The following is a 14,128-nucleotide window of genomic DNA, read 5'->3' as shown; positions in this document are numbered from 1 at the left end:
GGAGAATTAAGCTTGGGGGGTGGGGAGGTTAATTAGGGAATATAATGCATCTTTCAACCACAGGATAGGTAAGAGCTAAAGGTAAGGCAAAGGAATATGAAGCTATCTAGAAACATGAGTAGAGAAAAGTAAAAAAACAGGCAATAAATATCCATGCTCCTTCCTATCCTATCTTTGCCTCTTTCCAAGAGAATTTGGATTTTCTCATAGTCCAAGCAGGACCATTTCATTTTTTTTTAATAACAACTTTTTAGATAATTCCTTGGTGTCTCTCATCTCTCTTTTGAGGGAAAAGGGTGTAACATAGAATAGAGACAGTGGATTCTTGCAGGGCTTAAATTCACAAGTGCTAACTCACATACTTGTCTTTGTTCACTATGGTTAAAGGATATAGCTTGAGCTTTTTTGGAGAGGTAATGTTTGCTGTGTCTGACATAAATAAAAGATGAACACACCACTAGTAGATGATAAAGCAGGCTTCTCAGCCATGCTCCAGAATTCTAAAGTTAACACTTTCCCTTTCTTATGTTCCCTGTCTTCAGAGAAGAATCTCAAACTACACACATATGTATGGATGCATATTGGCACAAGTTTAGACATTTACATATTTATTGGTAGACAGAAGCTGTCTGAGAATGAACAGACAAACCCCAAATTTAAGGAATCATTTAAGGCTGGTGAAAAACAATGGGCACTTGGAAAAAGAGTTTAGAGCAGGGGTGGGAAACCTGTGGACTTGAGGCCACATGTGTCCTTCTGAGTCCTTGGGTGCAACCTTTTGACTGAGTCCAAGTTTTACAGAACAGATCCTTTTATTAAGGGGATTTATTCTGTGGAGTTTAGATTCAGTCAGAGGGCCTCACTTGAAGACTTTGAGGCCATAGGTTTCCCACCTCTGGTTTAGAGGAATGGAAATGCCAAATTATCTGTAACTTGAAGGTAAACTTTTTTGTGAACCTTGATGACTTTGAAAGATAAACATTCTTTTGAAAAAGAGATGGTGTGGTTTGGTTTGGTTTTTTATCCTTAGCTTTTTTCCTTCCAGAACAGAATTTTGTTTTGAAGGCAAATCATTTTGGTGGAATAAGGCTAGCTTTTTTTTTTCTTTTTGGAGGGCATTTGGGGTTAAGTGACTTGCCCAAGGTCACACGGCTAGTTTTTGTGTTAAGTGTGAGGCCAGATCCGAACCCAGGTCCTTCTGACTCCAGGGCCAGTGCTCTATCCACTGCGCCACCTAGATGCCCCCAAGGCTAACTTTTTTTAAAGAAATATCCTGAAGTTTTAGAGAAGGGGAGAAAACAGAGTTGAAAGAAAATATTTCCTTTTTCTCTCCTTGGATGTAAATGTAAATGGTTTTTGGCAAAGGAGTCGAAGATTTAGAGCTGAAAGGGATGTCTAGGTCCTAGATTTGCCTATTATGTGACTTAGAAAGGATAAGATTTCTTTGGGATCCAGAATCCAACTTTATGCTAGTAGACTAAATAAGTTCATTTTAGAAGTGTTTATACAGAAGGATACTGAGTTACCACTTCAGTTATATACCTAGAAGTATGACATAATAGAACAAGCTTTAGACTTAGGTCAGGAAACCTTGGTTGAAATCCTGAAATTTTATAACTCTGACATTGGGCAGATCATTTAATTATCTCTAAACCTGTTTCTAACCTCTCAAGTTTATTGTGAGGAAAGCATTTTGCAAATGTCACACTGTAATGCTGACCCTTGACTTCCATACTCCGGTGGTCTTGTCCCTTGAGAGGCACATGCTTATTATACTCTTTGCCTTCTAAGAGTTCTGGCAAGGGCCAGGCTTACTCCTTTCTCAGTAGCATGTTATAAATGAGAAGTTCATCAGCCAAATATAACAATAAATTAAAGTATTTGAATTCATAGATCATAGAAACTTGACAAATTTCCTTAAATCACTAGAAATTGGTGTGTATTACCATTTGATTTAGCCTAAATTTAATATACAAAAAACTATTCTTCTCTTAGTTTTTGACAGTTCTATGGCTTCTTACCTCAAGTTGATGCCATTTTTTAAAGATTTATTTAGAAGAAGTTAGCCATTTCTCTTTTCTATTCTGACATTGCAGTTCACTCTTTTCATTCCTACCTTGACAACTAATATTCAAAAAGAGATAGTTTCAGGCGGAGGGAGAAGTGGGGGAAGGGAGAAGAAACCCTTGTAATGTAAAGCCTCTGACTCACCTATCCTCTGTCTAAAGATCTGAAAGAAAACTTAGTTTAGCTCTAAAGGTAGAGCCCGGCATTCTTTATCCTGGTCCAGGACCTCCTCATAGCATGATGGTGTTAATTAATCTATACAAATATTAAATAATTTTTTATTCCTCTGTGCGTTGTAACAGTTTCCATTTATCCAAAATAGAAATGTGACTATACATTCCATCTAAATTTTAGGAAAAAGACTATTATAGTTGGGATTTTTCTGCTTTGATGAAGTGGTGGCACAGAACTAGCAATTATGTAGCACTTTAAAATCTCTAAGATGTGCTTAATCATTTGATTGTCATGTCATGGTGAGGTGGGTGCTATTATTATCTCCAATTTACAGATGAGGAAATTTAAGAAATAGAGGTTAAGTGACTTGCCTAGGGAAAGGAATAAACATTAATTAAGCAACTACTATGTTCCAAGCACTGTTCTAAGCACTTCACAAATATTTCATTTGATCCTCAGGTACTATTATCATCCCCATTTTGCAATTGGGGAAACTGAGGCAGATAAGTTCAAGTGATTTGCCTAAAGACACCCATCTAGTGTCTGTGACAGGATTTGAATTCGGTTGTTTCAGACTGTTAAGTTCTGTGCTTTATCAACTATACTACCTAGCTGCCCTAAGACTTTGTGTAGAAATATGCCAGGGCCTTACAATGAGAACTGCCTGTCACTCTTAACACATCCACCCCTTCCTCTCTGCCCCCCATACACATACACACATGTACACATATCTTATAAGAACTTCCTACTGGGCTCATAGTGAATTCTGAGCCAGACTTTAGTGGGATACTCATATTATATGACACTCTAATACTGAAACAACCGTGAAAGTATATACTTTTTCTAACAGTAATAGTTTTAGATCCTATTCTTCCTGAATGCTACTATTAAATTAGTCTTCCTTAAATATTACTTTAATAATGGTATGCAGTGAAATGTACTTAAAAGAATCCTTGGGTACATGATCTAGGTATAAAGACTGATACTGTAAGCAATCTGGGAGAGCAAGGAATAGTTTACCTGTCAGATTTATAGAGAAGGGAAGAGTTTAGAGAGCATTATGAAATGCAAAATGCATAATTTTGATTACATTAAATTGAAAAGGTTTTGTACAAATAAAGCCAATGTAACCAAGATTAAGAAGGAAGTGGAAAGAATTTTTACAACCAATGTCTCTGATAAAGGCCTCGTTTCTAAGATATACAGAGAATCGAGTCAAATCTATAAGAATACAAGTCATTCCTCAATTGATAAATGGTCGAGGGATATGAACAGGCAGTTTTCAGAGGAAGAAGTTAAAGATACCTATAAGTATATGAAAAAATACTTGAAATCACTGACTAGAGAAATGCAAATTAAAACAACTCTGAGGTACCACATCTCACCAGTCAGATTGGCTGAGATGACAAAACAGAAAAATGCTAAATGCTGGAGAGGATGTGGAAAAATTGGAACATAAATGCATTGTTGGTGGAGTTGTGAACTGATTCAGCCATTCTGGAGAGCAATCTGGAACTATGCCCAAAGGGCTATAAATAATTGCATACCCTTTGACCCAGTAATACCACTTCTAGGGTTGTATCCCAAAGAGATCATAGAAGTGGGAGGAAGACCTATATGTACAAAAATATTTATAGCAGCTCTTTTTGTGGTGGCAAAGAATTGGAAATCAAGGAGATCCCCATCAATTGGGGAATGGCTAAATAAATTGTTGCACATGAATGTAATGGAATACTATTGTGCTATAAGAAATGAGGAGCAGACAGATTTCATATTTACCTGGAGAGACTTATATAGAAAACTGATGTTGAGTGAGGAGAGCAGAACCAGGAGAAATTTGTACACAATTACAGACACAACATATGTGTGACAATTAACTGATAAGACTGGGTTCCTCTCAGCAGTGTAAGGTTATAAGACAATTCCAAAAGACTCATGATGGAAAGAGATGTTCACATTTAGAGAAACTACAGAATCTGAATGCAGATTGAAGCAAACTACTTGCTCTCTCTTTTTTTTGTTTTGTTTTGTTTCCTCTTTCTCATTATTCACTCCATTGGTTATAATCCTTCTTTACAACCTGACTAATGTTTAATGTGAAGGTATTATTTGATTGCATGCCACCATGGGGAGGGGGAAGAGGGAGGAGAGGAAAGGGGAGAAAATTTGAAACTCAAGGGAATATGGAACTGAATGTTGTAAACTAAAAGTAACTAAATAAATTTAAAAAAAAAAAAGAATTCTGGATTAAAAATTAGGCTACCTGAGTTCTAGTCCCAAGGCTACCATCAATGAGGCAAGTCAATTAACCTCTCCATACCTCGGTTTCCTCATCTTCAAAATGAGGGAGTTAGCCTAGATAACCTATAAGGTTCTTTCTAGTTCTAAAATTCTGTGAACCAGTTAGTCATTGAATAAGTATTAAGTACCTACTATTTGCCAGGCTATGCTGAGCATTTTAGATACAAAGAAATAGAGACCCTACTCTTAAGGAGCTCACAGTCTAATGGAGGAGACAACATGCAAATGACTATAAACAAGCTGTATAAAGGATAAATTGCAGCTAATCAACAACAGAAAGGCATTAGAATTAGGGGGAAATAATAAAGGCTTCTTGCAAAAAGAAGGAATTGAAGGAAACCAGGAAGCAGAGATGAGGAGGGAGAGAATTTGAGACAGAAGAGACAACCAGTGAAAATACCCAGAGTCTGGTGATGGAGTGTATTGTGTGAGACAGCAAAGAGGCCAGCGTTGCTGGGTTACAGTGTACATGGCAGACTGTAAGGTTCAGTTTGGACATGTTGAGTTTAAGATGTTTACAGGACAGCTAGTTCAAGAGATTAATAGGCAGTAGGAAATGTGAGACTGGAGATCAGCAGAAAGGTTAGGGTTGGGTAATTACATTTCAGAATCATCAGCATAGAGACTGAATAATTGAATCCATGGGAACTGATGAGATCACTGAATGGCATAATATAGGAGAAGAGTAGACAGCCCAAGACAGAAGCTTGTAGGATACTCTCAGTTAGTGGGCATGACACAGAAGAAGATCCAGCAAAGGTGACTAAGAAGGAACATAGGCAGAGAGCCAAGAGAGAACAGTGTCAGGAAAACAGAGAGAAGTGAATATCCAGGAAAGAGAGAGCGATCAGCAATGTCAAAGACTGCACAGGGGTTATGAAGGATGAAATTGAGGAAAGGCCATTGCGAGGGTAGATAACGGGTCACAAAAAGATTTTTAAGGAGGGGGAGACATGGGCATGTGTGTAGGCAGTAGGGAAGAAGCCAGGAGACAGGGATAAATTGTAGATAAGGGAACAGAGTAGAGATGAGTTTATCGGAGAAAACAAGATGGAATGGAATGGTATCACTTTTGCCTTGGCAAAGAGAAGGTTTATCTCTTGTGAGACAAGAGTGAAAGAAGAAATAGTCACTCCCCTACTCAGTGAACTTCAGTGGTTCCCTGTCTCTTCCTAGGATCAAATATAAACTCCTCTAAGGTTTTAAAGCCCTTCCTAACTTGGTCCTAACCTTCCTCTCCAATTTTTATACCTTACTCCTTTCCCCACTATAGACCAGCCATACTGACCTTCTTGCTTTTTATCACACATGATATTTCCCTTCTTGGCACCTTTGATCTGGTTGTCCTTTGTGCCTGGAATGCATGCCCTCTTTACCTCTGACTCTTGGAATCCTTTTTTTCTTTCAAAACAAGCAACACCTCCTACATGAACTTATGAAAGTTGAGGATGTAGGTGAACCGGGAAGTCAAAGGAATGAGGAAACATCAGTACATAAATTGAAATCCCCAAGTACTGGATTAGGGATTGTAGAGGACAGACAAGGTTCAAACCAGCTTAATTGGCTGCTTAGCTCTTTGAGAGTTTATTGGCTTGTTGAGAACACTAAGATCTCTGCATAGAATGGAATAGTCAAATGAAATGAGCCTCAGAGGAAGAGAGGTTGCTGAATAATGGTGGCAGGCAGAGAGATTCAGAAAATAGCAAGAAATAGACATGCCCTTCTGTGTCCCAGGGCAGGAAGCTCAGAGTCCAGAGATGCCACACATCCTACCAGTTTTGTCTCTAGCTCCTACACACTAAGACTGTTAAAGTGTTAGTTCCACTGTACTCTAGGTTATAGCTTCCTTCTCTGAAACCTTCAGTAGTGTTCTTTTCCTTTTAAAGCAAAATAACAGACCCCTTAGTTGAGCATTTTTTACTGTCCTGTTTCATATTATTGCACTCTTTCTAGGCGTGGAGTGCCTGCATACATTCCCTTTTCACTTCTACCTTTCAGAATCTGTTGGGGCGGCTAGATGGCACAGTGAATAGAGCACCAGCCCTGGAGTCAGGAAGACCTGAGTTTAAATCCAGCCTCAGACACTTAAAACACTAGCTGTGTGACCTTGGGCAAGTCACTTAACCCCAACAGCCCTGCCTTTTCCCCTCCAAAAAGCAAAAAAAAAAAAAAAACAGAATCTGTCTCTTCTTCCAGGTCTCAGCTCCAGTACATTTTCATTTTCTTCCACTTAATCTTCCTGGTCCTCTAAAAAATGTTCTTTTCTTCAGATTTTCCTAAAACCTTTTGGAATTCTCCTTTGAGAAATAAAAAAAAAAACAACTGATGAGGAGTAGCATATTGCAGGTCTGGGGGAGAGAGGCAGCGCAGTGGCAGAGTGATGTCTTATGTTTGAGAAATAGCAAACAGGCCACTGTAGCCATATTACAGAGCATGTGTGTGGAGAGAAATGAAAGTTAAGAAGGTGCTAGGGAGCCACTGGAGTTGTTTGAGTGGGGACAGTGATATGGTCAGATCTATGCTTCAGAAAGATCACTTTGGCAACTGAGTGAAGGGTGGCTTGGAGTGGTCAGAGACGTGGGTCAAGGAGACCAATTAGAACGCTTTTGCAATAGGCCAGATGAGAGGAAATATGGACTTGGAGTAGAGGTGAGGCAGTGTAAATGAAAATAAGGGGATGTATATGTAAGATATTGTAAAATTAGAAATCACAACATATTTAGCCTCAAGAATCAAGTAGACTTGGGGCAGCTAGGTGGCACAGTGAATAGAGCACTGGCCCTGGAGTCAGGAGGACCTGAGTTCAAATTTGGCCTCAGACACTTAACACAAAAACTAGCTGTGTGACCTTGGGCAAGTCACTTAACCCCAATTGCCCTCCAAAAAAAAAGGAATCAAGTAGACTTGGGTTCAAACCCTGGGTTCAGTTCCTTCATATGGCATGTAGGGGCTGCCCATATCTGCACCAGATTGTGCCAATGAGGACTGGACAAGTCACTTAATCTTTCTGAGTTCCAGGAAGTTCCCTAAGATTTTATTTACTAAAAGAGAAAGGGAACAAGCATTTAAGTACCAGATGTGTGTCAGGCCCTGTGCTAGATGCTTTGCAAATACTATCTCATTCGATCAACAACCTTGGAAGGTCAGTACTGTTATTATCAGCATTTTACAGATGAAGAGATGGCCCAGGGTCACATAACTAGTCTGAAGTTGGATATGAATTTAGATTTTCCTGATTCCAGGTCCAGTGCTCTGTCTACTGTGCTGTGTAGCTGTGTAGCTGCCTCCTAAGCTACAAATTGTTACAAATGCACCCATCCTTTATGTAGGTGTTTTGGTATCCACTGAGGTTGGTTTTTAAGTTCTTTTAGGACAGAAATACTGTTTCTTTATATCCTTCTGAGGGATTTAGAACTCAATAGCCATTCACTACTTATTTATTGATACATGCATGATAATTGTGATACTCTTTATGTAAATATTCTTAACTAGTAAATTGGTAAATCTGCCCAAATGTTTATGCAAAGAAAGATAAGGGTTGTTATCACCATTTTATCGATTGACAAGCTGAGACAAGGAGAATTGAAATTACTTGGCATAATATAATGCAGTGGATCTTCAGACTGCTAGAGACTCCAGTAATTGCTTTTCCCTTAGAACAAATTATAATTTTGATAAAAATAGATTTCTTATTATTTCTGTTAAGTATTACAAATAGTACCCTTTATGTGTTCTTTTATCACAGGCCTCCATTTCAGTTCTGCATCTTAACTATCCTCTGACCAAAGTCTATTTCATTTTTTTGGTGGAGTCAAGAGAAGGCTGTATTCTAAAGAGAATTTGTTCAGATACCAAATGTTGTCTGTTGTATAATGAACACTGTATATCACATATTCACAGACTGTTGCCTGCTCCTCTCAAGGATGCAGTGGAAGTTTCAACATGGAGAAGGTGCTACACAACGCAAGAAGTGAACTCTGCTCTCAGTAAAATCCAGCTTGTGGGCTATTCTCAGAAAATTGTGAGTGCTCATTTGACTTCAGTGATTTATGAGCAGCTAAAATCCATAATGTTCTTCTGGAGCTATAAGAATCCTTTAGTTTCCCTTCCCTGAAGCCTCTAAATCCCTAGAGGCCCCACTCTGGAGCATAAAAAGTGAATAGGTAGAGCACAGCTTGACAGCTAACAGATCGTTTGTCACTTTCTCCTCTCCTCCAAGGGCTGAACTCAAGAGTTATTTGGTAATGGTTTCCCCTTCCTGTAACTGTCCAATTTCTTAGTTGCAGTAAGGGAGGAAATGGGCCTTTCCTGTACCTTATATTCTTCTCTAGAACCTACTCCCATTTGAGGAGATATACAAGAGTATTTCTTCCTATCTCCCTCAGGCAACGAGTATTTCCGTAGAAATTTTGGGAAAACAAATAGGAAGTGTTGAACATAACAGGAAACACTGGAAAAATCTGTCAGGCATTTCTTTGATGCAGTGACAGGTGACCACAGCCTTCCCATATCTCATATCTCTACCCAGTTTTGCCAAGAATCAGCCATGAAGCAGCATTTTAAAAGTATTGGTATTTCTTTCATCTTTTAAAGGATCGCCATTTTCATTCATTATGTACTTAGTCATTATGTGCATGGCAGATGCAAATGGACTAAACTTGAAGGATATGTAAAAATAATCACCTTTCAGTGGTGACCTTTACTATTTTTCCGGCTAGTTTATTTTACTTTATTTTTTTAAAGCACTTGGGGTTAAGTAACTTGCTCAAGGTTACACAGCCAGTTATTTTGTGTGGGTGTTAAGTATCTGAGGCCGGAACCGATCCCAGGTCTCCTGATACCAGCGCGCTTACTCACTGCACCACCAGGCCGCCCCTCAGCTAGTTTATTTTGAAATGTTGTTATTGTGAATGAGAGAAAATGTAGGTGCATATAGTGTGGTTTTTAGCTTCAAGAATAATTTTGTGTTGCTTTGCAGGAGCTTTTCGGTGCCGTACAGGTGACTCCCCTTAGTTCTGGCTACGCACTTGGAAGTTCCAACTGGATTATCCAGTCGCATTATGAGAAAGTGTCCTATGTCTCAGGTTCTTCCTTGCTTACTACACACCCTCAGGTATTTTCTCTCTTCTTCCTGACAACTCAGTTTTAAAAGTTATTTAACCCAATAATTATTGGCTTTGGTTGGCTGCAGAACACCAGCTATACTCTGTGAGCTCTTCTCATCTTCCAGTTGTACAGATGCGTTTTGTGCAAGGTAGGCTGTTCTCATGTGTCAGACTAGAACCAAGCCTGGGCAGAGATCTGCACTAAATAGCCAAGTATATTCAGCAAAAGTATGAAGACAAAAATAGTATTTTTATCATAGGCATTAATTATCCTCACAGTATATTTCTATTTACAAAGGATTTGGTATTTATTTTTATAACTATAGCTATATGAAGTACAAACTGCATTTGGAACTGAGATACTTAGGGGAAAAAGAGATTCTAGTATTTGGGGTGGATATTCCAAGAAGAATTTAAGGAAATACATAGACAAAAATCAAATAGGATAAAAAGACATAATTGGGTTACCCAAGATAAGTAGGGAAATAGTAAGAGATTACTTTGCTAACCTTGATGAGTTCAAGTCATCAGGTACAAATGAATTATATCCAAAGGTACTGAAAGAATTAGCAGATGTAATTGCTAAACCACTCTCTGGACAAAAAGAGTTGTCATTAATGGTTCAATGACAGCCTAGAAGGACCAGTCTTTTGGAATGTCCCAGGAATGACCAGCATTTGGTCTGGTGCTTCATGTTTCATATTTTTGTTTTTGTTGTTGTTTATTTTTTCATATTTCATATATTTACAAATTACTTGTATAAAGACGTAGATGACTTGCTTGTCTGCTTTACAGAGGCTAGTAGGCAACAAACATTTCTTAAGTGCTTTCTGTGTGTCAGGCACTAAGCACTATGGTAGAAATAGCATCCAGAAGACAGACTGTACTTGCTCTCTAAGAGCTTACATACTAATGGGAAAAGAAAACACATAAAGATGAGCTGAAAAGGAAGGAACTATCCCTGTGAGGGCACAATGGTGAAGTTCGGAGAGTCAGAAGCACAGCCAAAATGGGAATGAAACACGGCCCACCTGGGCCCATCCCCAAAATGGAGGCCACTGGAAGGAACTCACCAAGAGAAGCGTGGTGGAGTGATGTCATATCTTTATAGATGACATAAAGCTGTGAGCGATAGCTTATGCACTGATTGAGAGTCAGAATATGTAAATACTCTGGCAAGTTAGAACATTGAACTGTAGCTAGTAAGATGAAAATATGGCTAAATATAAAGTCTCAGGTTCAAGGAAATAAGTGCCACAGGTACAAGAAGGGGGTATGGCAAGAATCAATCAATCATCAAGCATTTATTAAGCATTTACTATGTGCCAAGCACTTTGCCAAACATTAAAGATACCAAGGAAGGCAAAAACTGTCACTGCCTTCCACTATCCGCTATCAGCCTCAGTGTTCTCATCTGTAAAATGGAGAACACAGCACCTGTTTCACCACACTGTTGTCAAGATCAGCTGAGATAATATATGTAAGTCACTCTGCAGACCCTAAGGTGCTATATAAATGTTAGAGCTTATTGTTATTATTTATTATTCTCATTTGATGACATAGTGCTAGTTGCCTATAACTTCACACTCTTCCCAGGGAAGCCCTTATCTAATCACTTAAAGGTTGATCCTGATAATCTACAAATTGTCTCATAACCAAGTGAATGAAGAATGCCTGTGCTGACCATGATGTCATGCTTTATGGATATATATGTATATACAGTTGGTCACATCAGTTCATGTGGTTTGGGCAGACGTTGTAGACAGAGAACTTAATAGGGCAAAACCAAGTTGGATTACTTTTGAGAAACTGAAGTCCTTTCAGTGTTCCTAAGCTGCTCTCTCAAGCAGATCATCTCCTAGCATCAGTATCCTCTCAGTGGCGCTCTATGCCACTGAATCACTGATTATCATAATCTCTTAAGAATTAAAGTTTCAGGTAACCCAAAGGCAATGAAAAGATACATCCATGGACTAACTTCATTGGGCACTATATAGGAAAATATGGGCAAGAGTGAAGGGCTGCTAGTTTGCTTAGTGGATAGAGTGCTATACCTAGAGTCAGGAAGACCTGAGTTCAGTTGTGACCTCAGACACTTGCTTTGTGACCTTGGGAAAGTCACTTAACCTGTGTCTGCCTTAATCCACTGGAGAAGGAAATAGCAAAGTGCTCCATTATCTTTACACAGAAAACCCTGAGGACAGTATGGTCCATAGAGTCACAGAGTCAGGTACAGTTGAATTAACTCGGCAGCAACAACAACAACAACCTGGGTGAGAGTCCCACATAGATCAGAGTGTTGAAGCAGCATCAGACATTCTTGACTACCTTCTGCCCCCTGGATCCTTCCTCTTCTCTGGTTTTTGTGATGCTGCTCTCACCTAGTTCTCATACCTATGAAGGCACTTGCTAGGCTCCTTTCTTCCTTCAGTAGCATTCCCTAAAGTTCTATCCTGAGCCTTCTCTTTTCTCTCTATATCTTCCATCTCAGTAATCTTATCAGTCCTATGTATTCAGTGATCTATATATGTATGTACATATATATATATATATGTGTGTGTGTGTGTGTGTGTGTGTGTGTGTATGTATATTCAAAGAATCTATATTCTTTATAGCTCTAGTCCCATGTCATCAACTTTGCATCAGGCATTTCCAGCTGCTTTTATCATAGAGATTTTAAGTCCATCATATCTTAAGATAGCATATAATCTTCCTGTTCCCCCCAGATTCACCCCTCTTTCTTATTTTCCTGTTTCTCTCAAGGGGACTGCCAGGCTTCTTCTTTCTCTCCCACAACTCCCATATCCAGTCAGCTATGAAGTCTGGACTATCCCACATCTTTCATATGTACCCCATTTTCTTCATGTTGCTCCTCTGCTCAAAAAGCTACCGTGGCCTCTAGAATAAAGTACCAGATCCTTTATTTGGCATTTAAAGCCCTTCAGAATTTGGCTACAATTTATATCCTTCCAGGCTGGTTATGCATTACTCCCATTTGTACACACTATGCTCTGGCTAAACTGGCCTTCCCAGTGTTTCCCATATACAACATGCCATCTCTCACCGCTGTACCTTTGTACAGATTTGTTTCTCCCCTATGCCTGAAATGTGCCGTCTCCTTTCCTCTGCCAGTTGGAATCCCTAGCTTTCTTCAAAACTCAGCTCAAGTGCCACCTCCTACTAAAGTCCTTCTTATCCCCCCAAATGCTAGTAGATCCTTTAAAAATTACTTTGTAGGGCGTCCAGGTAGCACAGTGAGTAAGAGCACCAGCCCCAGAGTCGGGATGACCTGGGATCAAATCCAGGCTCAGACACTTAGCACCCACCCAGAAACACCTGGCCATGTAACCTTGAGCAAGTTACTAAACCCCAATTGCTTAGGGACGGCCAAGTGGTACAGTGAGTAAGAGCACCAGCCCCAGAGTCGGGATGACCTGGGATCAAATCCGGGCTCAGATACTTAGCACCACACCCAGAAATAACTGGCCAAATAACTTGAGCAAGTTACTTTAATCCCAATTGCTAAAAAAAAAAAAATTACTTTGTATACATTTTACATTTTTTAATATGTATAATAGCATATCTTCCCCAATAGAATGTAAAACTCTTTGAGGGCAGAAACTGTTGTTTTTCTGTCTGTATCTATAGTACCTAACACAATGCTTGGCATATAGTAGATGCTTAATAACTGCTTGTTGAGTGAAATAATAATAACAATAATAATAACTAGCATTCACATACAATACAATAAATATTAAGCATCTACTATGTCCCAGGCATTGTGCTAAGTGCTGGGAATATGGATAAGAAAAAGAAAGACAGTCTCTGCCCTCAATGAGCTTACAATCTTTTTTTCCTAATTATTTATTTTGTTAAGTATTTCTCAACTACATGTAAAAAAATTTTTTGACAATCATATTTTAGAATTTTGAGTTCCAAATTCTCTCCCACCCCTCCCCCTTCTTGAGAAGGCAAGCAACTTGGTTTTGATTATACATGTGCAGTTATATGAAATATATTTCTATATTAAACTTGTTGCAAAATAAACAATAAAAATAGTTTTTTGAAAAGTGTGCTTCAGTCCACATCCAGAATTCATCAGTTCTCAGGGAGCTTACAGTCTGATGGGGAAAGAAAACATGCCAAATCCAAGCAGTATAGCTAGTAGGGAATGAAGCATTGACTGGGATATTGAAGCCTCTTAATTAAATGGGGGCTATGGGAGTTTTTTTGCTACTACCGTAGCTCCAGCCACAGTCAGAGGGGCAGAGACAACTGAGGGTACCGATGAGGCATGAGTATCAAAGATGATGCATTGACCTTGATTTTTAAGTTTCCCGGTGATGAGCTTATATATAGTTAAAGGCTTGCGAAGCACTTGACATATGTTATTTCATTTGATCTTTGGACATATTTTTCCTTTTAGAAAGTTTTCGAGCAAAGATAACACCCAGCTTCATTAGCAAACTCCCTCAATTTAT

The 14,128-nt window shown here is 39.0% G+C and overlaps 1 protein-coding gene across 2 annotated transcripts in view; it reads left to right on the top strand.

Annotated features, from left to right (window-relative positions):
• The window catches only part of INTS9 (integrator complex subunit 9), a 134,216-nt gene that overhangs the window by 63,163 nt on the left and 56,925 nt on the right, over positions 1–14,128 (top strand). For both annotated transcript variants that reach the window (XM_069075644.1, XM_069075643.1), the window contains 2 exons: positions 8,443–8,563; positions 9,521–9,655. In XM_069075644.1, coding sequence (XP_068931745.1) covers positions 8,443–8,563; positions 9,521–9,655 — 256 coding nt within the window. The remainder of the gene's footprint in view (positions 1–8,442; positions 8,564–9,520; positions 9,656–14,128) is intronic.

This window comes from Petaurus breviceps, unplaced genomic scaffold (genome assembly GCF_028583685.1).
Source record: "Petaurus breviceps papuanus isolate PSGF00001 unplaced genomic scaffold, PetGlider_PUasm1.0 90919, whole genome shotgun sequence".
NCBI classification, from domain to species: domain Eukaryota; kingdom Metazoa; phylum Chordata; class Mammalia; order Diprotodontia; family Petauridae; genus Petaurus; species Petaurus breviceps.
This window is presented reverse-complemented; position numbering and strand designations above follow the sequence as displayed.